The sequence below is a fragment of the Cricetulus griseus genome, chromosome 2, assembly GCF_003668045.3.
Source record: "Cricetulus griseus strain 17A/GY chromosome 2, alternate assembly CriGri-PICRH-1.0, whole genome shotgun sequence".
NCBI classification, from domain to species: domain Eukaryota; kingdom Metazoa; phylum Chordata; class Mammalia; order Rodentia; family Cricetidae; genus Cricetulus; species Cricetulus griseus.
This window is the reverse complement of record NC_048595.1, coordinates 125,496,568-125,523,191: the sequence shown is the minus strand read 5'-3', so window position 1 is coordinate 125,523,191 and position 26,624 is coordinate 125,496,568. Positions and strand designations below refer to the sequence as shown.

Sequence of the window (26,624 nt, the reverse complement as noted above, 5' to 3'; positions counted from 1 at the left end):
ATGTCTTCTTCAGTGGGGAGGTTGTCAAGAACCTGAAAGACTTTGCTCCTAAAAGACTTCTTGGCTAGTAAATGACTTGGCTGGTAAATGAGAGCATTAATGGATATTTCCAGAGAACCATACTTGTTTATGATGGGGTTTCTGTTGTGATATACTCAAGTTCTTCAGCTAACACAACCATTCTTCCATTCCTGTGTGGTTGAAAACTTCACTCACAGCCAGGCAGTGGTGGTGCACACCTTATACTCCCAGCACTCTGAGGCAGAGGCAGGCAGATTTCTGTGAGTTCAAGGCCAGCCTGGTCTATATAGTGAGTTGCCAAGGCTACACAAAGAAATCTTGTCTCAAGAAAGAAAAAAGAAAAATAAGAGAAAAAGGAAAAGAAAACTCCAGTCACTAGTTGCTGGACTTCTGTCTCCATTGTTCGTTGACATGCCATCTTCTGGCCCCCTCTCTGGTGCATCTCTGATGGGCTGGCTGCCTTAGTTTGCTCTGAAGTCTGGGTTCTTAGCTCTTGGTGGAGTGGTAGCTCCACCTTCTCTGACTCATCTTCTTCCCAAGTATTCAACTCCCCCAGTTCCCACAACGGGCTAGCAAGTGAGTTCTTCAAAACAGAGAAGCATACTTTCTCTACCCTACACCTATGCTTTTGTATAAACTAGTTTAGTTCATGTTTCTCAAAACAAACAAAACCTGCAGAAATAGCAAGAAGTTCAATTACCAGCACCACACAAAACACACACTCACATGCACACACAAGTGCCAAAGATGATAATGAAGATAAGGAAAGAGCAGGAAATGAAGAGGTTCCAGCTATTCAGTCTAGGAAAGGTCGCTTTACATCAGCCTTAAAGTATATGAAAAGATTGTGATAAGGAACAAGGTGGGGGGCTGGAGAGACTCAGCCCTTAAGAGCACTTACAGTTCTTGCAGTGGAGTGAGCTTGGTGCCCAGGACCAGCCATAACTCCAGTCCTGTCCTCCATACTCAACATGCACACACTCATGCTCCCACCCCAATAAAAAATAAATCTACAACCACAGAAAACCCTTTTTCTTTACCTTTATTCTATTCATTAAAGAAAAGCAACACAAATATGTGAATCCTATGCTAATGAAGTATTACATCATCATAGAAGAAAATGGTGACACAGAGCCTTGCTAAACACCTGCATGGCAGCAGCAGGGGGCCAGAGGCTAAAACAAAAGCCCAGGAAATCTGAAGCAATCTTAGCCTTACAGTTATAGAGAATAGTACAAAGGATTCTCTCACCTATCACTGAGGCTGCAAAGCTATTACCCAGCATGTGTGAGGAAGCAAGACCCTGGGGTTGATACTCATTCCTCATTAGGTCTATTAACATCTACAAGGACTTTGTCTGAATCTCTGGTGAGCAATTTTCAGACATTTTTCTTTGTCCCTAAAATTTTCATTCATACTTCCTTAAAACTAGGATATGCTCCTGCCTAAGGAGCGATACTAATTTGTGAAACCAAAAGTAATACAATACTATTTAATTGTATTCAGTTTTTTACTGAAATTTGCCTGTCCTTTATGTTGTTTGTTTTGTTACCTAATTTTTTGAGACAGGGTCTCTCTCATGTAGCCAAGACTCCTTGATCTCCACCTCCTCCGAAATGCCTAGACTATAGCCATGTACTGCCATGCCCAACACCCCAAAGTCCTTTTAAAAAAAAAAAAAAAAAAAAAAAAAAGACCTGGCCTGCTGGTCTACTATAGAACACTCTCGTGGTGAGCACTCCTTTAATCCAGCATTTGGGAGGCAGGCAGAGGCAGATCTGAGTTTGAGGCCCTCTGGGGTGTAAATCGGGTTTCAGGACAGCTAGGGCTACACAGAGAAACCTTGATTGGTGGTGGTGGGATGGGATTGTTTGTGTAGCTGTCAGCTGAGAATATCATCTTTATGGTGATGAATTAACACCTTGATGATAAGACAAAGTGCAAATCTGGGCACATGTAATTACAATTACATTAGGTCTCAAACCAGGGATGAATGGCTGAGGTGCCTATTAACATATCAAAACTGACGATCAGTAACCAACCACCTATTGGATTAAAAATAAATAAATAAATAAAGCTGGGAGGTAGGGTTGCAAACCTTTAATCCCAGCACTTCAGAAGTAGAGGCAGGTGGATTTGTATGAATTCGAGGCCAGACAGGACTATGGAGTACGTTGTAGGACAGCCAAGGCGACACAGAGAAACCCTGTCTGGAAAAAACAAAAGCAAAAACAAAAACAAAACAAAACAAAAAAGTTTAGGGCTGGAGAGACAGCTAAGTGGTTAAGAGCACTGACTGCTCTTCCAGAGGACAGTGGTTCAATTCCCAGCACCAACATGGCAGCTGACAACTGTCGGTAACTCCAGTTCCAGGGGATCTGATACATACATACATACATACACACACACACACACACACACACACACACACACACACACACACACACACACGAAGGCAAAAAACACCAGTGCACATTATATGTGTAAAATATATATATATAATATATTTTTTTTTTTTTTTTCTTTTAAAGACAGGGTTTCTCTGTGAAACAGTCCTGGCTTTCCTGAAACTGAGATCCAACAGCCTCTGCCTCCCCTGTGCTGGGATTATAGGTGTAAACCACAAGAGCCTGGCAAAATAAGTAAATCTTAAAAAAACAAAGTTTTAAACATTATGTATATTTTGAGTATCCAAGTAGGTGTTCTACAGTATATAAATAGAAGTTGTAAAGGTCTGAGGATATAAAACCTTAAGTAAAGTTGTGAGGGTCTAAAAAAGTTTTAAGATGTATCAATGCAAGTTATAAAGGTCTAAGGAAGTGATTTAAGGTATATAAAAATGAAAACTGTTTCAGATTTCTTTCCCTTTCTATGCTATTGTTATACTAAGACTTCAAAAGCTCAGAGTTTTAGCATTAGTCAACGGAGTTCTTATAAACTATTAATCTTTGGTAAAGAATTGCTACTATTATAGTTACAAGCTCAAAATTGTAAATCTCTTGTGGCTATTTTCTAAGTATAGACTTAAAAATGCTTCTCATTGTGCTAAAAAATCTCTAAACGTAAACTCACGCCAGAGGTGGTGGCTCAAGGCTTTAATTCCAGAATTCAGGAGGCAGAGACTGGCAGATCTCTTTGAATTCCTGCACAGCCAGGGCTGTTACAGAGAAACCTTGAAAACAACAAATTCATATAAGCTTCAGAGAGTCATACGTCTCTCACAGGTCAAATGAACTCAGGATAAATATTCCTGTCAATCAACAGGCTATATTTTCCCACTGTCTATTCCTGAAGGTTGGGGTGTCTCCCCCTCCCCCTGACCTTAGGACTCCCCTCTAACTACCAAGACCACGGGCCTGAAGGTTTCAAGTGTACACCCAAGATAAAAATTCTCTCTAAACCCCTTAACTTTGCATTCTCTCCCTAGTCTATCTGTCCCAGGAAGTTTCAAGTCAACAGCTACAAAGTCAGCAGCTAGCCCTAGGTGGTCCAGGCACACAAACTGCTCCAAAGTGGCCTGCACTTCCCGAGCCCCAGGTGGACCTGCAGAACCTGGGCAGAGAGCAGTGGGGGAAACAGCCTGCACTGCTTTCACTTTATCGGAATTCCAGCTTTCCTGGGTCCCTGACATCGCCACAACGACCAAAAAGGTTGTGATGTCAGATTTCAAATGACTGAGGAAGGGCTAACCGAGGCGCATATTAACATACCAAAACTGATACAGGCAGGTTCTCCCAGCATCTTTCAGTCTGTCTCTATTACAGGTCCCCTACCCTGAATTCTTCAGCCCAGACAGTGGCTGGACTGCTCTTCCCTATATAACCCAGTCATTTTGGCTACACCCGCCCTTTTTTGTTCCTTTTGGCATCTTGGGCGATGCTCCAGGTTCTCCTCTCTCCTTATACTACTCCCCTCTCTTCACATGGTCTGGCTCAGAGTGACGTTCACTCTGGACCCTTCTAGATGCCTCCCGCTCTGCTCCCTCTCATGTCTTAAAAAAAAAACCTCTCCACACACACCTTGGAGTTCGAGTGTCCTTTTCATCCTTTCTTTTCAATAACATTATTCAAGAAATATTTGTTGAGTTCAGAGTACATGCCAGGCTGTTAGAAGCCCTGAGAATCTACTCAAGAACAAAACCCCTATTATGGTAAATTAATTTTTCGGAGAAATTAAGCTATTAATTTTTCAATGTTAGAAACGGAGAATCCGGCTTTCTTAAATGGGGAAGGAAAGACTCTGCAAAGAGGGGCAGCCATGAAATTCGTGATTCTAGTTTTCCTATTGAGGCATCTCCCAGTAAGAGCGCTGACTTTCCGTCGAAACTCGTTATACAAACGATGAATTCAAACTCCAAAGTGCTGTCGGAGCTGCTTCAGGTGTGGTTGTAATCACTTTCTCTACGCCATTCGCTTGCCTGACGTCGGGCCTCCCAACCTGGCTGTTGAGCCAGTGTTGGTTCCTGCCGAGGCCCGTGCTCCCTCCAGGTGTTGCCTATCTCGGTAGAGCTGAGCAACACAGAAATTGAGTGTGCAGAGCCCGGAGGCAATGCGGCTCTCGGGGGAACCGGCTCCTCTAGGCGGCCTCGCCCACTGCAAGGCAATCTGGGTGGTTTTTCCAGATCCCCCGCCCAGTCCCAGCCCCCGCGACTCCTAGGGACAGGAAGGTTGGCTCAGAGACTCCGAGGCTAGGGCGGGGCTGCGAGGCGTCCTTGAAGCCCAGGAGAGGCAGCCGCGGACCTGGGTGGTACCAGCGCCCTCTCTGGGGCGGAGTGCGAGCCAGGCTGCCACCTGCACGGACCGCCACCCGCAACCGGTCTCCGGCCGCACCCTGTCTTAATCGGAAAACGCGCGTTGCGGACCTTCGACTCATCTCCCTAATCGCCAGAGTCTATGCTCCCACTGGGAAAGCCTGATCCCTAGTTCCCTCTGATAAACATCCTCGGGAGGGTACCGATGGGTTTCAGGGGTTGCAAGGATGTGGGGGCTTCATTTAAAATCAAGAATACGCAGGGCCTGCCAAGCGGTGGTGGTGCACGGAGGCAGAGACAGGTGGAGTTTGAGGCCAGCCTGGTCTACAAGAGCTAGTTCCAAGATAGCCTCCAAAGCTCAGAAAACAAAAAACAAAACAAACAAAAAAAAAATACGAAGGGGGGAAGACCCGGCGCCACGCTAGTAATCTTTCAGATAAAACCCGGTTCTCAAGAGTGGGCGGTTTGAAACAGAAAACTCAAGGGAACTACACCTCTAGCACTTTTCTAAAAGGTCAACAAGACCTACCTTGCCTTGAGTGGCTCGTGGCGGGGGCTAGGGGTGGAGTTGGTGATGACGCAAGAGTCTGTGGCCCTAAATTGAGCTGGAGACCTTGGTCAAGTCACACTCCAAGAACAAATTCAAGAGGCAGGAGTGGAGAGCGTGGATATAGGGCAGAAAACTTAGCAAAAAGCGTGTTTGGCCCGATTCAGGAAGGCCTTTATGAAATCTGCGGGGCAGATGCATTTTATTTCGTATTCAAGGCAACTCGGTTAACTATGCTGTAGTCCTGGAGGGCGTTCCGGTCTCAAACTAGCAAACAGCGCAACGAAGATATAACGAAGTGTATGACAGAGAAGGAGCCGCAGGATCCTTCCTCCCCAGCTGCTGTGGGCGCTGTGATTGCGTCCCGGGATGCACCTAGGGCTTAGAGTTCTTTGGCTAATGGGGGGTGGGGGGTACGGGTGTCTCCAGGTAGAGAGAGCCAGTGCCTGCTCCCGCGTAGTGACGGGCAGGGCTTGCAGGACTTCTCCCTTTCGCTGTTTGCCCTGAAGGTGTGCTGGGTTCAGGAGCGGCTTTTCCCGGGTTCCGCAACTGCCCGCACCTCCTTCCCGGGCGATCGTAGGCCGGTCCCTCCCAGACGCCGCGCCCTGGGCCTCACCTCTGGCCTCCTTTTGCCTTTCGGCGCCTTGGTCTTTCGCGCGACCCTTCAGCTTCTTCCCCCACCGCCAAGGCTTCCCTCCAACTTCCTCACCTCTCCGTCCCCTCGAGCAGGGACCCTTCAACGCCGTCGCGCACCCTTTGCCCCCCCCCCTTACCGGTCTGGCCTTGGCTACTCGGCGGTGACAACCGGCTCTTCCCCGCCCCACCTCTCCTCCCCTCCTCCCCTCCAGTCCTGGCCTCTCCATTCATCCAGCCTTTGTCTCCCGCCCCCTCCTCTCCCTCCTCCAGCCCCCCCCACCGCTGCCACGTCGTGGTTTGAAGAAGCCAATGGGCGGGCGCCGCCAGGTGTCTCTTACCTGCACCACGTGGGGGAGGGGGAAAGGGGCGGGCAGGTAGAGCCACATCCCAAAACAGAAAAGCTTTCAGCCATTGCGCGCGCCTCCCGGGGGTGCAGCCGGGCTCCTCGGCTTTTTCATAGACGCACCAGCAATTGGGTAGAGAAAGGGCAGGCCTGCTGCTCCCTCCTTCCACCCCCCTTCCTGCCCTGGGTGTGGAGCGCCCGCCAGGTGTGGGCTTGGGTGGCTGGTTACCGCCTTTTGCCCTGGCGGCCGCGAGAAGGGGGGTGGGCGCTTTCTTTTTCTCTTGGTAGAGGGCTTTAGCACAGGTTTTCTCGTTCTCACTTCCAACCCCACCTCGCCACCTCCCGACCCCCCTCCTCCCCCTCCCCACCTATCGTCATGACGGCGTCTCCGGATTACTTGGTGGTGCTTTTTGGGATCACTGCCGGGGCCACCGGAGCCAAGCTGGGTTCGGATGAGAAGGAGCTGATCCTGCTGTTATGGAAAGTCGTGGACTTGGCCAACAAGAAGGTACTTTACCACGTTCTGGTCCAAACGAGGAGTGGGGCAAGAACTTAATTGTAGAAGTTGGAGAGGAAATAAAGGGTTTCTTTTTTCTTTCTTTTTTGTTTGTTTGCACGCTTATGAAGCGGGGCCCCGAGGCCTAGAGAATCCATAGTAGAGTCAAACCTGTTGGCCAACCACCTTGAAGCCATTTCAGTCTTCCGAAACCTGGCCCAGGTAGAGGCCTCGCGCCGCCGAGACGCGTTCTCTGCCGGTCGTGGGACGCCTGGGCCAGGCTGTGGTTCTTGGGGCGCTGGGGTCCCCTCCAGGGCCTCGGCGACTTGATCCGGGTAGGGTGGGGGTGGGGCGGGGGAGCTGCGACCGGATCGCTGGGCGTCCAGGGAGCCTTGATTATGCTGTTGGCTGCCTGGAAAGCCTCGAGCCGCCCGGGGGAATCCGGGGAGGAGAAAGAATTTCCAAAATGCAAAAAGGGAGCTGACCCCTGATTCTCCACCCTTCACCCCCCGAGGTGGGACAGTTGCATGAAGTACTAGTTAGACCGGATCAGTTGGAACTGACGGAGGATTGTAAAGAAGAAACTAAAATAGACGCCGAAAACCTGTCCTCCGCGCCGCAGCTGGACCAAGCCCTCCGACAGGTGACAGTTTGGGCCCGGCCACGCCGTCCACCCCCATCCCAGCCGCCCCCAGACCCGACCCAGCCCTGTGGCTCCACGCCCTCGTGGGGCGGTCTCCGCTTGTTTCTGGGGCGGGGTGACGAGACTACCAGCCTTGTGTGTGGGAGTCCGGCCTGGGGGAGGGGGATGGGCTCTGGAGGGGCTGCTGTGGTTGGCTTCCGGGTACCCAGGGTCTTGGGATAGAAATTCGCTCGACTTCCAGTTGCCTCCTGAGTAGTCTTTGGGTGGGAGAAACAGTCGCGTTTTACTTAAGCGAATTTGAATACTGGCTCCCGCAGCTCCTAGCTCAGCCCCTCGTGGGTCTGGGTCTGCAGCCGAGCCATGTAGAGGGGCAGTGCCCTAGAGGGGCAGACCTTCAGTCATCCCGCGCTAGTTCTAGCACCTGAGTGCCCGCCTGGTGTCTCTGCTCCAAAGGCTCGGCTTCCTCATTACTTTAGTGCCTTGATTGGGATCCCAGGGAGGGGTTGCAAGTACGAACCTGTGGGGCTGCTGTTGGGTCACCGTGGAGCTGCCGGGATCCCCTATTGGAATTGAGGTGACCTAAAAACTGCTTGCTGTCGGTGCTGACGGTTGCTAGAATCCGGGATAGGGCGGGTCTCAACACCTGTGCGGCGATGTCTGCTCTACGCTCTCCCAGCCCCAGTTCTAGCGCACGAGTTTCCTATTAAAGGAATAGGCTATTTCTATAGTATTTTCTAAGAAAAGTGTTACCCGCCTTACAGCGTTCTGCCTATTCTCTATCCCGTTTGCTTATTGGAAATGGGTGCCTTAAAGCTGGAACATCCAAACATTTAAAAAGTAGCACTATGGAATGATGTAATCTGAAGGCAACCTGTAAAAAGAGACCTCGGATAGTCTCTTTCTGAATATAAGGGCTGCTTCTCCCAAGCAAAAAACTGCAGATTGTTTGGAAAGCTTCCTAGCTTAGAGGAAAGGGGCAGGTTCGTGGGAAAGAGGAGGGGGCAGACTTTGTGACATTGCCGGAGTTCCTCTGGCTTCAGAACCCTCAGGACGGTTTTTTCTGGTTATCTTGAAGTTGGGCCACTTTGACATGCTTGTAAATTCTGCTTTCGTTGCATCCCTCGTGTTCTTGTTCTTGCAGTTTAACCAGTCAGTGAGCAATGAACTGAACATTGGGGTAGGGACCTCCTTCTGTTTGTGTACTGATGGGCAGCTTCATGTCAGGCAGATCTTGCATCCCGAGGCTTCCAAGAAGGTAAGCGTGTTGTCTTCTGGATGTTCTCTGCGGGGTGACTTGAGTTTGAAAACAAACAAAAAAACATACCATATGGTTTATCCAAATCTGTTTATTCTGGCTTCAGGAAAAACTTCTGTACTTCAGGGGTTGACTGGAGACTTTTTAAAATGCATCCAAATTATTCTACTTTTAAAGAAGTGAGAGCCGGAGTTTATTGCTTAGTGGTGCAGATTTTCGTTTTGTAAAGATAAAAATGTTCTGAATCAAAAGGATGGTGGTGACAGTTGCAAAGCGTTAGTGAACTTGATGTTGCTGTACTTGCAAGCGATAAAACTCGAGGCTCAGCATGAAACTTGGTGCTGTAATTTAAAAGGGGTTAACATGGTAGAAATTTTACAATTGAAAAACATGTAATTTTCATGGAAATGTCTGGGATTGCAGTTATTTTATAGGTATCCTTCGGTGATTTAAAACATTTTCTTTGTTATGTTTCCAGCTTGACACTCTCCATTTCGCAAAGTTAATATAAAATTTGAATTTTTGTCACTTAAAGTAGAAAAGACTGCATTGTGGAAATTTCCTTATGCGAAATGCTTTATCCTTGAAAGAGAATCAAAAGCTTTTAAAACTTTTAAATCCTTTTAAGACTGCTTAGATGACAATTGCCAACATAACAGCAAAATGACATTTTAGAATACTTCCCCTTTGATTTGAAGTGTTGAAAACTGAATTTTAAAATTTTTATTTTTTTTTTCGAAAATGTGTGGATTTTTTTTTTTTTTTTTTTTTTTTTTGAGACAGTCTCACTCTGGAGCCCAGGCTAGCCTCAAATTCATGAAACTCCTGCCTCATCTGTGTGCTGGAATTCCAGGGGTGCACTGAAGTCTTGTAACAGTTGGTTACCTTTACTGACTTTTCTCATATGGAAAAGACCATGCAATAGGAGTCTTAAAAAAAAGGAAAGGACTGTGAATCTTACTCTGAATCTAGTGTTTCTTTACCTGGGGAGGGTTTTTTGGTAGGACAATGAAGAGCATAGACAACAGTTGAAATTCCTTGTGTCATGTGCAGCAGAAGGCAGGCACTGAGGTTGAAAAGACTGTGAGGCTAAGAAAGTTGGAAGATTGAAATAGACACAGGCAGGTACAGTTAGCCCAGTCTTCTTTATGTTCATTCTTTAAAGTACGGAAAGCTGGCAAGTTAGTTAAATGTATAATTATTTGAAAAGTCTGCAGGAGAAACCCCAGGTCCTCCACCTTGAAAGTTGATCACTCCTTAAATCTTAGTAACCAGTTGGTGTTAATGGAATGAAATACCATAACCATGTCATTGACTTAGAAGTCCAAAAGAGGATTCTCCTCCAACCCCCAAGTCACAGATGAAGGGCCAAGACTTAATTGCTTAATTCTTTCACTACTGGCAAGGGGAAAATAGCTTTTTATTATAGTTTACCCCCTCCCAATTTTTTGAAATGGTTATAGCCCAGGCTAGTCTTTGAATGTATTGGAGGGCCCCTTACTCAGGAGGTCCCCCGCCCCCTAATTTCCTCAAGTGCTGGGTTACAGGTCAGGGGAACTATTCCCAGCACAGTTTCTTCTGTTATGTTTTTAGATGCCTCACTTTGCAGGAAAGAAAACTAGAGGAAAACCATGGCAGTTTACCAAGCCATTTGTATAAAAATAGTGTTGTGCCAGGCACTGGTGGTGCATGCCTTCTGTCCCAGCACTCGTGAGGCACAGGCAGGCAGATTTCTGTGAGTTCAAGACCAGCCTGGTCTAGAAGAGCTAATTCCAGGACAGCCTCCAAAGCCACAGAGAAACCCTGTCTCACCCCCCCCCCCATAGTGTTATAACAAAAATTATATATATTCCTTTATCCACAAAATGGCAAAACATCAAAGAAAATAACTTGACTACACAGAAAACAATAGATGAAAAAATTTCCCTAACATTATATTATTCCTAATATAATATCCCTAATATTATATATTCTCTAGAATTCTGTGGGGGAAGCATTATTTTTGCAACAGCATTTACACTACACAAACCTGTTTATATTTTGTTTTATAATTTAGTGTAATGTCAATACATTTATGAACTAAATAGGATGGATGCTAAGTATTTTAAGTGGGGAATAGTGATTTGAACTGGTGTTTTCCTGTTTTGAGTTACTGCTGTAGATTATCATGACCATAGGGCATTGTAGGGAGTCAAGTTTTACATAGTTCTTCAAACCAGTCACTGGTTTGGTGATGCTGATTTCAGATACAGTATGAGAAAATCATGCAAACTAGAATCTACTAGAGACATTATTATATATGTAGCAAACATTAAAGACATATTTCCTGGCTGGAGAGATGGTCCAGCAGTTAAGAGCTCTTGCTCTTGAAAAGGGTTTGGTTCCCAGCACCTACATAGTGGTTCACAACCATCAGTGACTCCATATAACCTCTGTGGGCACCAGGCTTATACGTATTGTAATACATACATGAAGGCAAAATACTCAAAAATTTTTAAATTAAGAAAACAACATGTATTTCTGTTTGGTTTTTTTTTTTTTTAAGTAAATGGAAATTTCAAGTCAATGAACACGAACTGTTTTGAAATTAAACAAACATATATTTAAGGCTAAAGTTGCTTGCCTTCAAGCTGAATGGAGTTCAGTCCCAAGACCCACATTAGAAGGAAAGAACCTGACTTGCCCAACCTCCAGATTCATGGCAGTGGCACACGTGTGCTCCATCCAGCAAATAATGTAAAAAGGGGGAGGAAAATCTAAATTCTGTCTTGTAAAAATGTATTTTAGTCCAAGAATGGGGATCTGTGCCTCTGACACCAGTACTCTTGAAGCTGAGCCAGGAGATAATTTCAAAGCCAGTCATATATAGTAGATTCCGAACAAAAAGCAGAAGCCCAGGATTAAGGGCTTTTGGGGCTGAGAATTTACCTCCACTACTAAGAGTGTTTGTCAGGTCTCCTGGGTTCATCCTTCAGCCCACATAAAACTAGGTGTGGAGGCACATTCAAGGAGGATGAGAATCGGGAAGTACAAGGCTTGGCCAGGTGTAGTGGCACAGACCTTTAGTCCCAGCGCTCAGGAGGCAGGGGCAGGTGGATCTGAGTTTGAAGCCAGTCTGGTCATGAGATCAAGATAGCCAGGGCTGTGGAAAGAGGGAGAAGAGACCTTGTCTCAAAAAATTAAAAGTTCAAGGCTTTCCCAGCCTTGAGTTTGAGGTCAGCCTGGGATAATACAAGGAGACTGTCTTAAACAAATTAAAAAAAAAAACAAACAAAAAAAACCCCTTGACCAGTGGTGTAATATTTATTTATCTGCACAATGATCTTTACTCTTCATAAGAATGATATTCAGACCTAAGAACAGTAGGTAGAGTTCTTTGCTTTGGATTAAAGTTCTTTTCTTTTTGATCTGTTGCCGGGGATTGAACCTCTAGAGCCTTGCACATGCTGGGCAGGCACTCTGCTGAGCTACATTCTTAGCCCTGGGCCTTTTTGAGACAATCTTAGTATATAACTCAGGCTGGGCATGGTCTCACAAGTTTCCAGCATCCACCTCCACAATTATGTGCACTCTCTACCTTGTCTAGTTGTGTGCCTTTTTGCTTTAAATGTTTTATTACTGTGTGTGTATGGTGTTAGCATACGAAATTCGCATGTTGAGGTGGGGGGGGGGTGTATCTTGGAGGCCATTCTTTCCTTCCACTGTGATGTGGGTTTCAGAGATCAAACTCCAGTCACCAGGTCTAAGCACTTTTAAGCACTTTACCTACTGAGCCACCTGACCAGCATGTGGTTTATTTAAGATTTTTTTTATGTGTATTGGTGTTTTGCCTGCATGGATTATGTGTGCCATGTGCGTGCGTGCCTATAGAGGCTGGAAGTCAGATCGCTGGGCCTGAAGTTACAGATGATTGTGAGCCACCATGTGATTGCTGGGAATTGAACTCAGGACCTCTCTGAAAGAGCAGCCAGTGCTCTTAACCTTTGAGCCATCCATCTCTCTAGCTCCAGAACTACAAAATCTGAACCACTTGATCTTAGTCTAAAATTTATCTCTGATACCTGAAAAAACAGAGCTCTAAAATAATTACAGCTACAAAAGGTCTATTATGATCTGAAAAAATAACAGCACATAGTCCACATATGTAATAGCTTCAGAAAGGGTTTGATAGGAGTGGGGAGTGGCTCAGCACTTAGCAGAGTATCTGGTCGCTTCACTGCTCTCTTGTCTGTCCATCCTCAATTCCTGCAGCTCCTGCAGTTCTGACAACCTCTTCTGGCCTTCATGAGAACACACACACCTGGTGCACATGCAGGCAAATATACACATACACGTAAAAGTAAATTAAGATTTAAAGAAAATGGTTTGAGGCCAGGTAATCCTGCACTCCTTTAATCTCGTACATGGGGAGGAAGAGGCAGGAGGATCTCTCTGAATTCAAGGCCAGCCTGGTCTATGGAGTGAGTTCAGGACAGCCAAGGCTACACAGAGAAACCCTGTCTCCTAAATAAAACAAGCAAAAAACAAAAATGGTTTCATCAGAAGGTTCAGTGAGCCATAAACATTATTATCCATTTCATTACAATGGGATGACTTCTATGAAGTTGCTACAAGATCTAATGCAGTATTGTGACCAAGCATTAAAAATAGAGCCATTTCACATTGAATTTTATATTTCTAAAAATTGTGGTAAGTTGTACTATATTCCATTATTAGGTTTCTAGTTATTAGGGAAATATGGACCAGATTCACCCAGTTAACAGCCTCTCCCTTCTCCTTCCCTCAGAATGTATTACTTCCTGAATGCTTCTACTCCTTTTTTGATCTTCGAAAAGAATTCAAGAAATGTTGCCCTGGTTCACCTGATATCGACAAGCTGGACATAGCAGCAATGGCAGAGAGTATCCTTTAAAGTTATTTAAGAAGGCTTTGTACCTCTACCCCATGCTTTTCTTTTTCTTTTGTTGTTACTTTCATTTGTTCTTTTAAGTTTGGAGATAAGAGTCTTGTGATGGCCTGGGGGTAGGCTGCCTTACAGCTTGTGGGTGTCCTCCTGCCTTAAGCCCCTCCAGTACTGGCCTTAAAGGCACTCACCACTGCACCGCGCTCAAGGAAAATGCTTTAAACTTTGTCAGTGTGTGGCTGAAACTGTGCCAATATACTGTACTAGGAGGAAGTAACAATATAAATATAGGTATCTTCCAGAGTAGGCATGACCCAACATGAGCAGTTACATGGTTTACAAGTTTATGTGAGGTGGTTTCATTTCTGAAAATAGATACGTGAATATGTCATATATAGGTGTGTATGTGTGTTTGTAAAGATACACACACATAGATATTTGATAGATTATAAAATAGGAAGACTCTTGTCTACAGCTCCCAAAGCCACTTGTGCTCAGTTACTTTGGTCTTGGGGTCTATGTTGGCTTCTTTACAGTAGATAAGATTTTGTGTTGACGTACTGAGTGTTCTTTAGACTTCACCTGTTTCAAATATATACCAGCCAGATTTTTTGATCATAGTAAGATATGTGGGGGAATGGTAAAACTGGGACTAAGCCAGATGTGTTGACACACACCTTTAATTCCAGCACTCAGGAGGCAGAGACAGGTGTGAGTTTGAAGCCAGCTAGAGATACATGGTGAGACTGTCTCAAAAAATTGAGGGAGGGGAATAGATTGTCTCCAAAGTATTTACTTACAAAGGTAGTATTTCTTTTGTTTTGTTTTGTTTTCTTTATTTATTTTCAAGATAGGATCTCACTAAGTAGTTCTGGCTGTCCTAGAACTCACTATGTAGACCAGAGATCTACCCTCTCTGCCTCCTAAGTGCCTCCCAAGTGCGTATACCACTTGGCTACGCTTCATATATTGTAAAATTAAGTTTTAATGCTTAGAAGTCATACATCATGAATGACCCATTTCTTCCATCTATGGAATCTCTTTAATGTGCTAATAAGTCACATATTAATGTGTCAGAAGGGAAGACTGAGAATTGGGATAGGGCTCCCTTGAAGAAGCCACTTTGTGGGGTTGTGGGTTGCTGGAGAGATGGCTCCACAGTCAGGAGGTCTTGTTTCAGTTCTGAGCATCCCCATGGGGTAGCTCATAGCCATCTGTAACTCTAGGTTCAGGGGATTAGATACCTTCTGGCCTCCCGGTACCAGGCACCTACATGGTATGTGTATATATTGCAGACATCACACATACATATAAAACAAAAATAAATTTCAAATCGTTCTAAAAATACTAATAGACATGCAAATTTGGGGGGGGTGTTTTTGGTTTTCTGTTTTGTTTTTGTTTTTTAGTGAGCTATGTGGAACATCATCCTGAAGTCCAATTTAAGTTGTCTGTAGGATTTGTGGGGCTGCTGACAGGCAATTCTTGCCATCCTCCTTTCTCTTTCATAAGGTGCTAGGCTGGCGTCACCTCATAATCTTCTGCTCCTAAATGCTGGATTTCAGGAATGCGCCACCAAAACTGCACATGGCTTAAACTTTCTCATTGTTTTCAATAACTAAAACCTCATCCCCCCCCCCCACACACACACACACCCCAGTGTTCCTCTGTGTGACAACCCTGGCTGTTCTGGAACTGACTCTATAGATCAGGCTAGCCTTGAACTCACCTGCTTCTGCCTCCTGAGTGCTAGGATTAAAGGCATGTACCACCATTATTGTTCACTCTTAATGGGATCTTAACAAGTTTTTAGCCTCTGAAGACCTTTTCTCCAGATAGCCACCATGGGAGGGAGTTAGGGTGCAAACATGCACATACAATTCAGTGCTTAGCAAATGGTAAACTATTTGAGGTAAGATAGAAAATAAAATAGAAAATAAAAGTAACTAGAAAAAAATCTAATGCACATAGAGGCCCTGGGTTTGCCCCCACCTCCCAAAATAGAACCTTTCTCTGGTGGTATTTTCATCAGATTGGTAAAATGTCCACTGCTCTATGTATGAGGTCCTCTGTGTAGGCATTTTTATTTTTCTCAGTTAAAGAGTTCAGAGAAATCTTGATAAAACATAATCCCCTATCCCTTTCTTCTGTCAGTCTTGGCATATGTAAGGTTGAGGCTTTGCTAGCGTTTAAAGAATGTTACTTGGGTAGCTTCCTTGCTCTGGGCAGTACTTCCTAACATGTTTTAGTAGACATTTGATCAGCATGATGTGTTTGTGTTTTTGTCTACTGTTACCCCTGACCCTAGTTCTATAAGCATCTTTGGCAGTTCTTTTCCAAGTGCAATGGTGATAAAGTTCAGAAATATTTTTCTATAATAAATGGATAAATTATGACTGAGTCACGCGCATTGTTCTTGTCATTGGAAGTAGAACTGCTGACTGCTTAACAATGCATTCGATTAAAAACAGGATTTTCTATTTCTTAAAATGTAGCTGTGTAAGGGCTGGAGGTGTAGCTCAGTTGGTGGGTGCTTACTCTACTTAAGACGGAGCTCTGGGTCAGATCACATCTGGGTTGTAATCCCAGCACATGGCAGGTAGAGGCAGGAGGATCGCTACTTCAAGATTATCCAGGCCAGCCTGGGCTGTTTGAGGTCCTGTCTTTAAAAAAAGATGGATTCTAACCTTAAACGTTTTGATGAATATTTCTGTTTTTTTCCCCCTTTAACGTTTTGGTTTTTATTTTCATTCTTGCTGCAATCAATTGATGTAACTTTGTATTCAGAGGAATAGATCACTTCCCTGACTAGGGCTGCCAAACCAACTTTAGAGGCCAGAGAGACTTGAATGGTTTATCTCTCTGAGCATGTCTGAGTTGAAGAGCTGTGTTCTTTGACACCACTAAACACTTTCCTTGTTAATACGGAAATGGTCCTGAATCTGGAAACTTGAAGATAGTCATTAAATGTATTTAATGGTCTTGACAAATGGTCTTGACAAAAAGAGAGCCTTGGCTCTTGTAAGCTTCTCTGTCACAGTAGAAACCAGTGTGAAAGTTGACACACTTCTACACACAGTAGAAAAAAAAAATATATATATATATAAATATATATATATCTACTGTGCTGTTAGATGTTTTCTTATTTTTAAATCTTTGTCATTTGAGACAGTCTTATGGAGCCCAAGCTGACTTAGACCTTGCTTTGCCATTAAGGATGACCTTGGGCTCCTGAGCTTCCTGCAACCACCTCCTTTAAGTGCTGGGATTATAGGTATGCACCTCCCGGCCAGCCTGGTGTATTTTATTGTTGGTTTTAATGCAAGTGTAGACTTTGTTTGGAATGTCAGTGGCTGTGGTACTGTGTTGGGAGTAAATGTAAATTCTTGGTACTGTTTTGTTTTTGTTTCACTTTGAAATGGGGACTTGCTATACAATTTAGGCTTGCTTGGAACTTGGGCAGTCCTGCATCAGCTCTTCCTCTTGGCTGCTCAGATTATATGCATGAGCTGTCACACCCGACTAAAATTCTTTTTTTTTTTTTAATAGTAATTTTAGATCGGGGCAAATTGAGCAGAGCGTATAGATTTTCCATTAGATCCTCCTCCCTTTCCTCACTGTCTGTGGCACATGCGCACAAGTTTGCTAAAACTGAACCTCCTTTGGCACGTTATCCTCAGTTTACATTAGTGTTCTCTTTCCGGGTTGGGCATTCTTGGGCTTTTGCAGGTGTATAATGGTGTCTCCACCATGTAATGTCAGGAAACGTAGGATGGGAGAGCCTGACTCTTTACCTGTTCTTCCCTCTCTAGCCATTTTCTGTCCCTGTCTGTGCTTTTGTTTTTCCAGAATGTTTTGTAATCAAAGTTAAATAGTAATAGTGTTTTCAGATTGCTTTTTAAACCCAACAAGACACATCTAAGGTGCTTGCATGTATTTTCATGGTTTGATATTTTATCTCCTTTTAGCGATGTGTACTCTTGTCTGGATATACAACAATTTGTCCACCCTCCTACTGAAATCTTCCTTGATTCCCAGCTGTGACAGTTACTAATAAAGTTGCTCTAAACATCTTAATACATAATTGTGGGTAGACATACATTTTTTTTTAATTCATTTAGGCTAAGTACAGAGAATTAGGATTGCTGGATTTATATAGTACAAGTATGATTGTTTTATAGTACAAGTATGATTGTTTTATATAGTACAAGTATGATTGTTTTATCTTCATGCATTTTTATGTTTAATGCTTATTTTGGAGGGTGGGTTGAGAAAGCAGGGACTTTGAGTTTGTTTTTTTTTTTTTTAAAAAAAAGAAATGTAGAACTTGAATGTGTGGTTTTTCAAGAAACTTTTGGGAGATGAAAGAAAATGAGAATGTTGTCATTTTCTGTGAAGTTGTTGTGCCATGCAGCCCTTGCCTCTGCCCCAGCCCCTGCCGGAGCCCTGGCCCCAGTGTTGTCATTTCCTAGTGGAAAAGGAAACTTAAGTGTTGAAGTCTTGTAACTGGGTCTCCAGAGGGTGCTCCCACTCTGTAGTTTTTCCCTGTGGGAGCTGAACTTTCTTCTCTTTGTGTTGGATGTTCTCAAATGAAAGTTTTGTGGGCCTTGTTGGGCTGCTTTGAGGAGGGGCAGGTTTGGGACTTTGTGACACAGCTCTGGTACCTGCAGCACTTTTCCCCTCCTGTTTTTGTGTTTGCTCTGAAACTGTTTCTAGCCTTGGTCTAGGTGTCCAGAGTAATTGCAGCTGCTGGTGTGCTACAAGTTTGTGAGTTACACAGTGCTGGATGGAAAGGCCTTATCAGGTGAACTGTGCCTTGCAATGTATTTAACCAGGTGAGGTGGGGAGAGGGTGATGATGGGGTGTGGGGTGTGTCCTTTTTTTTTTTTTTTTTTTTTTTTAGGAATTATATTAGATCTCTTGGAGAACCTAATACTAGCTACTTCCTATTGGCATCTTGATTACAGAGCCATTTGTATAAATGATTTTTATTCATTTACTAAAATAGCTGGCCATACCATGGTGGCACACACCTTAATCCCAGCACTCAAGGGGGAGAGGCAGAGGCAAATGGAACTCTGTGAGTTCAAGGCCAGCCTGGTCTACAGAGAGAGTTCCAAGACAGGCTCCAAAGCTACTTGTTTAGGACAAAGACAAAAACAAAAAAATGGCATAGTGCTTGAAGACATGAACTCTGCAGTCTCGTGTATTAGAGTTAAGTTGTTGGTACTTATCAGCTCAGTTTCCCTATTTGAAAACAGAGACTTGAAAAAAATAATGCCATGGTGCCTGTCACCATGTTATCCAGTGCCTGGCCAGTGTGACTGTTTTCCTCCCAGGTTACTGGGGATATGAAAAGAGATAAAACATCTGCCAACAACTTTAAAATGAACTTCCATATTGATTTAAAATCTTATTTGGACTATTTTACAGTTAAACGTTTTTGAACCTTGTGTGACACTGGCTAGAGAGCTTTCAAAGCATCAGGTACATATTAGTGTAAATGGCCATGTTAACTTTTTTCTTTTGTATATACTATGTGACTATGACTCTTCTTTGTTTATGTTTTGGTTTTCTTCAGACAGGGTTTCTTTGTGTAGCCTTGGTTGTCCTGGAACTCAAACTCACAGAGATCTGCCTGCCTTTGCCTCCTGAGTGCTATGATTAAAGGCATGTGCCAGCACTGCCTGGTTTACAACTCAATTTTGCATGAGGTTTTTATGATTAATTGAACAGGACCATTGTAATTACACAAACCACTACCCAACTTAAAAGACAGAGGAAAGAGCGTTGACTGTTCTTTATAAGTATCTCTTTATGTGAAAACAATTTAAAATATCAACTGTGCAGCTAAGGTATGCTCCAGTAGTTGACCTTGTTAGCTGGAGGGAGATGGAATTATCTTTGGCATCACATCTGCACAGTGTGAACCAAGTTAGCAAATACATTGGCTGTGGTCTGTCGTGAGTTAAGCACTAGAAATAACTGCTTGTCCCAGCTGGCACACAGGCTAACTTTGTGTGGCTTATCGATTCTAGAAGTATATTTTGCTTTGGATGTAGTTGATTTGGTAGAATGCTTGTTTGGCACCCAGGAAACCCTGGGTTTGATACCTAATGCCTGTTGTTAGTACTCTTCTATAAGCCAGATGTTTCCATATTGATGCACATCAGTAATTGCAGAACAAGAGATGTGGAGAGAGGAAAGTCAGGAGTTCAGGGTCATCCTCAGCTATGTAATCAAATGGGAATGAGACCCTGTCTCAAAAAGCAAATCTAGTTTGAGAATTCTCAGATAATTGCTGTTTTAGAGGGCCCTTTGCAACACCAGTTGGACCTGTAGTTTATTTATATACATATATAGACACACATGCACATGAGATCAAGAGTAGTATACATGTGTACATGTGAGAGAAACAGAGAACATGAAATTGGGGGAGGGACTGTGGGACACAGGTGGAGTTAAGAGACAAAAGTGTGAGGATGGATTTGATCCAAACAAAGTGCATTCATGAATGAAGGAAAAAATTGAGGACAGGCCTTTGTTTTTGTAGTCGCTTCCTAATTTACTTACTCCTTATAAATATCTTTTTGTCGGGTCTGAGCGGATCACTGAGGATCTATGGCTGGCCTGGTCTAGATAGTTTGTTTTGGGGTAACCTGGGCTACAGAATGAGGTTCTAGCTAAGAAAAAAAAAATCTTTTGTGTTCTGGTGTTGCAATGTCGGGGACTAAGCCCAGGGTCTTGTGCATGCCAGACAAGCACTATGCCATTGTTCCATGCCCTCCAATTCTTAAATATGCCTGTTTGTTTTGTTATTGTTATGTTTGTTGAGATACTACTCCATTGTGGTGCTAGAGTAGCTCCAAACTCATGAGCCTTCATTCTTAGCCTTCCAAGTAGCTAAGGTTACAGATATGAGCTACCACGTTCACGTCTGTTGGCTAGTGCCTACCTACATCTTACTGCTTCTGTCATATGTCTGACTCATCAGATTTGTTTGAAATTCCATTACTTGGCCTTTGATTAAGCTAATAACTTCCAGGAAGTAGGATTTGTTAGGTAGGTATTTCTACCTCTCACCCCCACCCCTGCCCCTTGGAAAGAGTAATTGGAGTTACAGATTCTTCTCCCAAGATATTTCTGTTATAAGGAAGTTGCTGCTGTGGCTTCTACTGGTGTTTATAGTGGTGTCCTTTGTTTGTTTTCTTGTCTTTTGAAAGGGGATTTCTCTGTGTGACTCTGGCTGTCCCAGAACTCAACCTGTAGGCCTGGCTGGCTTTAAACTCAGAGACCTGCCTGCCTCACTTCCCAGTGGGTTAAAGGCATGGTCCACCAGCAGGTATCCTTTTAGTTGTGTGTGTCTGAGTCTCAAGTAGTCCTAGCTGTCCTCAAACTTGCCATGTAATAGAGAAAGACCTTATAATCCTCCCAGTCAGTCCCACAGGTGCTCTGCCTTGTTATGCTTATGTAGTGCAGGGGATTTGAACCTAGGACCTCATGCATGCTAGGCAGGTGCTTTACCAATTGAGCTACACCTTCAACCATATCTTTTTTTTTTTTTTTTTTAAATGTGTATGGTTTTGTGCCTATGTGTAGTGTATTTGTGTCCTTCCAGAAGAAGGTGTCTTATTCTTTGGGACTCAAGTTTCAGCTGATTCGGAGCCTCTGTGTGGGAGCTGGGAATCAAACCCTGTTCCCTGGAAGAGCAGCCAGTGCTTGCTCTCTTGACCTCTGAGCCATCTCTCCAGCCCTGCATTCTGTTTTTTTTTTTTTTTTTTTTAAATCCTATACAACATCTGTTACTTTCTTCTTCACTCCCCACCCCCGATACTTGTGGAAATGTTGGTTCTAATACGCCACTGCTGTGTGCTCCCTTTGCTCTTCCTTTGTTCCTACCACGGGTGTTTTAATAGGTCTGGCAACAATATTTGTGTTGTGCTATAAATACAACAGGGAGGGAACAAGACTGTCTTCTGATGAGTCTCAGCAGGGCTTTAATACAGAATTTCCTCTGGGATGTAGTTCTAAGACTTGAAATGTGCTTCTTGGGTAACTAATATATTCCCTGTCTTATGTGTGATTGTCTTAGATACAAACTAAAAACATAATTTGAGAAGGATGTTTACATGTGGAAAGTAAATGCACTGAAAATGTGTTGGTTTTCTGACAGTCAGGAAAAATGTTGTGAATTTAGTCAGCTAGTATAGATGAACCTGATGGGACTAAATCCTCAGCCCATTTCACTAAAGGCAGTCGTTAAGGAAAAGCTCCTGCTGTTGGGATAGCCTCGTCTACTGCTTCAGCCTCTCTGTGGATGGATAGACACTTTGTTCAGTATAGCTTGAAATGTTGGGTTTTGTTCCCACCGTCCTAGGCTGTATTCTTTACTCCCTGCTGGCGTTTCTGGTTTGTAAAGCTGGCTGAGCCTGTCTGTGCTGTTGTGGCTGCCTGAGGGCACAGTGAGTAACTTCCATGAATAGCCCTGCAGTAAATCAGGAAGCACAGGCTCTTCTCACCTTCTCTCAAGATGAGATATGAAGCAAGTAATTCAAAATATAATAGGCCTTGATGGAAGGAAGTATTGATGCTAAAGCATTAGAAACTATTCCTAAGCTGGAGATGGTTCAGAGGTTAAGACACTGGTTGCTGTTCCAGAGGACCAGGGTTCAATTCCCAAAACCCACGTAGCAGCTCAAAGCTCTCGTCTCCCAGCCATTACTACAGTGTAGTTACATAGAACCAAAGGGGAGGGCCAGTGAACGAGATGAAAGGAAGGGTGAGGTCCATGCTTGGGAAATGTGTAATACAATTGAAAAGCAGTTTTCTAGAGGGACAGTGGCTGGCAGCACTGCTGGCTGTGGCCTGGAGCTTCCCTAGCTGCTTCCTTAGTGCTGTGTGCCGGTTCCTCTGGGCTGAACTGGTGAAGGAACTGAGGAGATGGGTATTTTGTAACTCACTTCGGTGACTATAGAAGAGAAAGATGAATGATGATGAATAAAAGTTGAGTAGAATAGCCTCTTTTTTTTTTTTTTTCCCTTTGTGGTTTTTTTTTTTTTCAAGGCAGGGTGTCTCTGTGTAGCCCTGGCTATCTTGGAACTCACTCTGTAGACCAAACTGGCCTCAAATTCACAGGGCCTGCCTCTGCCTCCCTGAGTGCTGGGATTAAAGATGTAAGTCACCATACCTGGTGAGTAGAATATCCTTTTATACTGGCTATTTCCCCAAACCTCCTCCTAAGCCTTGGTATTCTCTTATAGGATGGAAAGTTAGGATGTGGTTGACATTGCTGTGTCTGTCTTTGTATCTGACCATCATTTGGCTGCCTGTATCCCTCGAGGTCACACAAAAAGCTAGATAACTGGAAATTTAGGGTCTGCTGTCCACATAGGGTATCTTGCCCTGCCCCCCCTCAACACCTTAACAGTATAAAACCTATTCTTTGTTCCAGCTGTATAATAAATCCTTTGATGAACCAGTGTTGACTTTGCAGGAAACAGGTGTTTTCTCCAAGTTCTCCAAGGTGTACACATGTGTCAGCTCATGGAATTTTACATCTGCCATTTTGATCTTGCGCCATACTGGTCCTTATGCACTATTAACGTGTCTTAACTTTCTTCAAATGATCTAGTGATTCTTGGGGTGGAGGAACTTTCCCTGAGAAGTGAAAGCATGGTAAGTGGTGGCATTGGAGCTGTTGGAAGCTATTCAATGGCAGCAGTAGTTCTTAGCCTACAGTGACTGTTTAATTTTATTATTTTAGATATCACTGGAGGGTAGAGGACAACATGCTGCTGAAAGTCACACAGTATACAGAGACAGCCTCTCCCCTCACTGATATTCCTGACCTTCCTACAAAGAACCATGTGGTGAAGCACACGTTAAGCCTAGACACCAGACTTGTACAGTGGGACTGGTTTCCATTCCTTGATTCTTTAAAGATCCCAGTCATCTTATCTGATGCCCCTGAAGATATAGGCAGTTGTCCTTCCTAGGGTTCTGGTCTTTTAGATTCATAAAAACATGTATAGGAGTGGTAGCTCCTACTGACGATAGCCTTTAGAGTAGGCTGACATCTTGCCTGAACATCTAGGACTAGCTCTCTAGTCCTTCACACATTTATTTTCTCACTAGACAGTAGAAAGAGTAGAGGCAAGAGTGTAGGCTTCATCTGCTGTTTGAAACTAATGGTTGTCCTATGAGAATTTTTGGATTCTTTTTCAGTTGTAAGTGTATGTGTGGTCATCATGGGTTAAAGTAGGCACTGAGGTGTCCAAAGGAAGGGAGCACGCTGTTATTAAATGTCTGCTTTGTACCTATTTATTTCTGTCTTCACACAAAGCCCAGAGGGTGAGGTTATCACAGCTTTGGCTTCATAGATAAGCTGGAGTATAGTGGGGTTAAGTCATTTCTTGGGAATTGTCCCTACTGAGAAAAAGGGGAAGCTGAGGCCCGGGAATGACTTTAAAGAGAGGGGAAAAGAAGTGCTTATGGACTTGACTGATTGACTAGCCTCTGAATTGTTGAATTTTGTATTCAAGCTTTAAAAGCTTTTAAAAATACCAGATACTCTCACAGAGTATATATAGTCAAAATACCAGTGCACATTAAATAAATAAGTCTTTAAAACTATATTCTGGGGCTGGGCGTTGGTGGCGCATGCCTTTAATCCCAGCACTCAGGAGGCAGAGGCAGGAGGATCTCTGAGTTTTAGGCCAGCCTGGTCTCCAGAGTGAGTGCCAGGATAGGCTCCAAAGCTACACAGAGAAACCCTGTCTCAAAAAACAAAAATAAATAAATAAAATAAATAAAAGTGTATTCTGGACCAGTATACACATAAGACTGCTGCTATGCCTGAGGACCCAAGTTCAATCCCTGGGAGTCACGTGGTAAAGGGGGGAGACTGGTCCTGAAAGCTGGCCTCATTGTCACACATGGTTGTGGTATAGGCACTCCCACATATTGAATGCCAGTTTTTAGAGCAAAATACCACACAAATAATTAAAATGTAATACAAGTTTTAAAAATACTTAAATATTGTGATTTACACGTAAAACAACTCCTGGTCAAGGAGCATGAGGGTTCGTCGTTGGGTGTACCTACCACTCTCTGCACACTGAGGTTCCAGTGCGTGGGTTGTCTGAGCCCTGTCGTCCTGACCATAGTGAGCTCACCATGTCAAAACACATATGACATTACTGGTTCCAGCTGCTTGAATTATTTCTAAAATTTGCTGTCAAGGAACTTGCATTTTATGTACTACCATTGAAGATATGATATCCCATAGGGCTCTAAAAGTATTCTGGAAGGGAAGTTTGAGTAAAAGCATGGGAATGATGTCACTAGCACTCTCAAGTGTGGATTGTAAATGTTATACCTCTTGGTCTTGACTGACAGCCATATCTTTTGGTTACCGGGTCATTGCCTTGCATGTATAATGATAAAGGATTCTATCATAGTTGTTTTATGATTTGACACTAAATGCACACAGTTTTCAAGCATTTGCTATTTCCTGAGTAAACCAAACTTTTCTTACTGGTAATGCCCCAGGATGGGGTTGACTTGGACACTTGCTGCAAGAGGGCAGAGACATCAGGACTTCATGTGTAATCCTGACTGCTGAGAGTCATGCTAAGCTTTGTAAACAGCTTCCTTGATTTTACTGCTAGGCAGACGTTAAACTTAACCTACCTTTACCTCTCCAAATGTTTCCTTAACCTAGTTCCACAGCGCTAAACTTTGAGAAGAATGCCTCCATCTCCAGATATGGAGCCTCTCAAGTTGAAGATATGGGGAACATAATTTTATCAATGATCTCAGAGCCTTACAGTGGGTATCACTATTGTGATTGTGTAGTGCTGGGATTTGATTCCTTTAATCGTACTTTTTATTGATTTGCACAGCTTTACTGTCTAGTAGCCAGAATGATGACTGTCTATTCTCATTTTTAGATCACAGATTTTCAGATCCAGAGAGAGTAAACCACAAATTTGAAAGTGGCACATGGTGAGTGGTTGAATTTTATTCATTTGAACATTGGGTTTGTTCTTACTCATGACATTTAAGTCCCTTTAAGTTTTCCTAATTTTATTATAACTTCCAGTTATCATTTCTTATTGTTATATCATCTATTATTTAAAGAAAGCTTGTAGATTGCTGTTAAAATTGAGTGTTGGGGGCGCTGGAGAGATGGCTCAGAGGTTAAGAGTGCCGACTGCTCTTCCAGAGGTCCTGAGTTCAATTCCCAACAACCACATGGTGGCTCACACCCATCCATTATGAGATATGGTGCCCTCTTCTGGTGTGCAGTTATACATGGAAGCAGAATGTTGCATACATAATAAATAAATAAAATCTTTAAAAATAATTTTAAAAAGATCAGAAATGACAAAAAAAAAAAATTGAGTGCTGGGCGGTGGTGCACACCTTTGATTCCAGCACTCGAGAGGCAGAGGCAGGCAGATATCTGTGAGTTCAAGGCCAGTCTAGTATACATAATGAGGTCCTGGACAGCCAGGGCTACACAAAGACACCCCGTCTCAATAAATAAATAAAAATGGAAAACTAAAAAAAGTTTAGTGAAGAGTTGGTGTCTTAATTGGCTTAGGTACTTGATGTTTAATTTGTGATTCTTACTTTTTCTCCATGTCTGCCTACCCTTTCTAAAGAAAAGTCAGGATTTGAAAGTTCTAGAGGCATTGGAAGATGATGGTTCATTAGTTGATTGCAGAGGACCTGAGGTTTGGTTCCCAGAGTCCACACCATGCAGTTCACAACTGCCTGAAACTCCAGTTCCAAGGGATTCAGTGCTGTCTTTCTGGCCTCTGCATGTGGTAACAAAAATTCATAGGCACACATACATATAAAATAGACCTTTAAAGGAGTTCTTATTGTTCATGGGGTAAGTTACATATGTCCTTTCGGTGTCTGCTTATCCCAACAGACATCTAGGGAGGAGTCTGAAGTGGTAGATCACAGGTAGACGTGGTTATGGCAGTCAGTCACAGTTGTTACATTGTCTGGTACCTGG

General features: G+C 43.6%; 1 protein-coding gene across 3 annotated transcripts in view; it reads left to right on the top strand.

Annotated features, from left to right (window-relative positions):
- The first annotated feature begins 6,673 nt into the window (after positions 1-6,673).
- Positions 6,674-26,624, top strand: part of Esrp1 (epithelial splicing regulatory protein 1) — a 49,981-nt gene continuing 30,030 nt past the window's right edge. For all 3 annotated transcript variants that reach the window (XM_035439961.1, XM_035439962.1, XM_035439960.1), the window contains exons 1-6: positions 6,674-6,805; positions 7,308-7,436; positions 8,578-8,691; positions 13,478-13,592; positions 25,325-25,423; positions 25,546-25,600. In XM_035439961.1, the coding sequence (XP_035295852.1) occupies positions 6,674-6,805; positions 7,308-7,436; positions 8,578-8,691; positions 13,478-13,592; positions 25,325-25,423; positions 25,546-25,600 (644 nt within the window). The remainder of the gene's footprint in view (positions 6,806-7,307; positions 7,437-8,577; positions 8,692-13,477; positions 13,593-25,324; positions 25,424-25,545; positions 25,601-26,624) is intronic.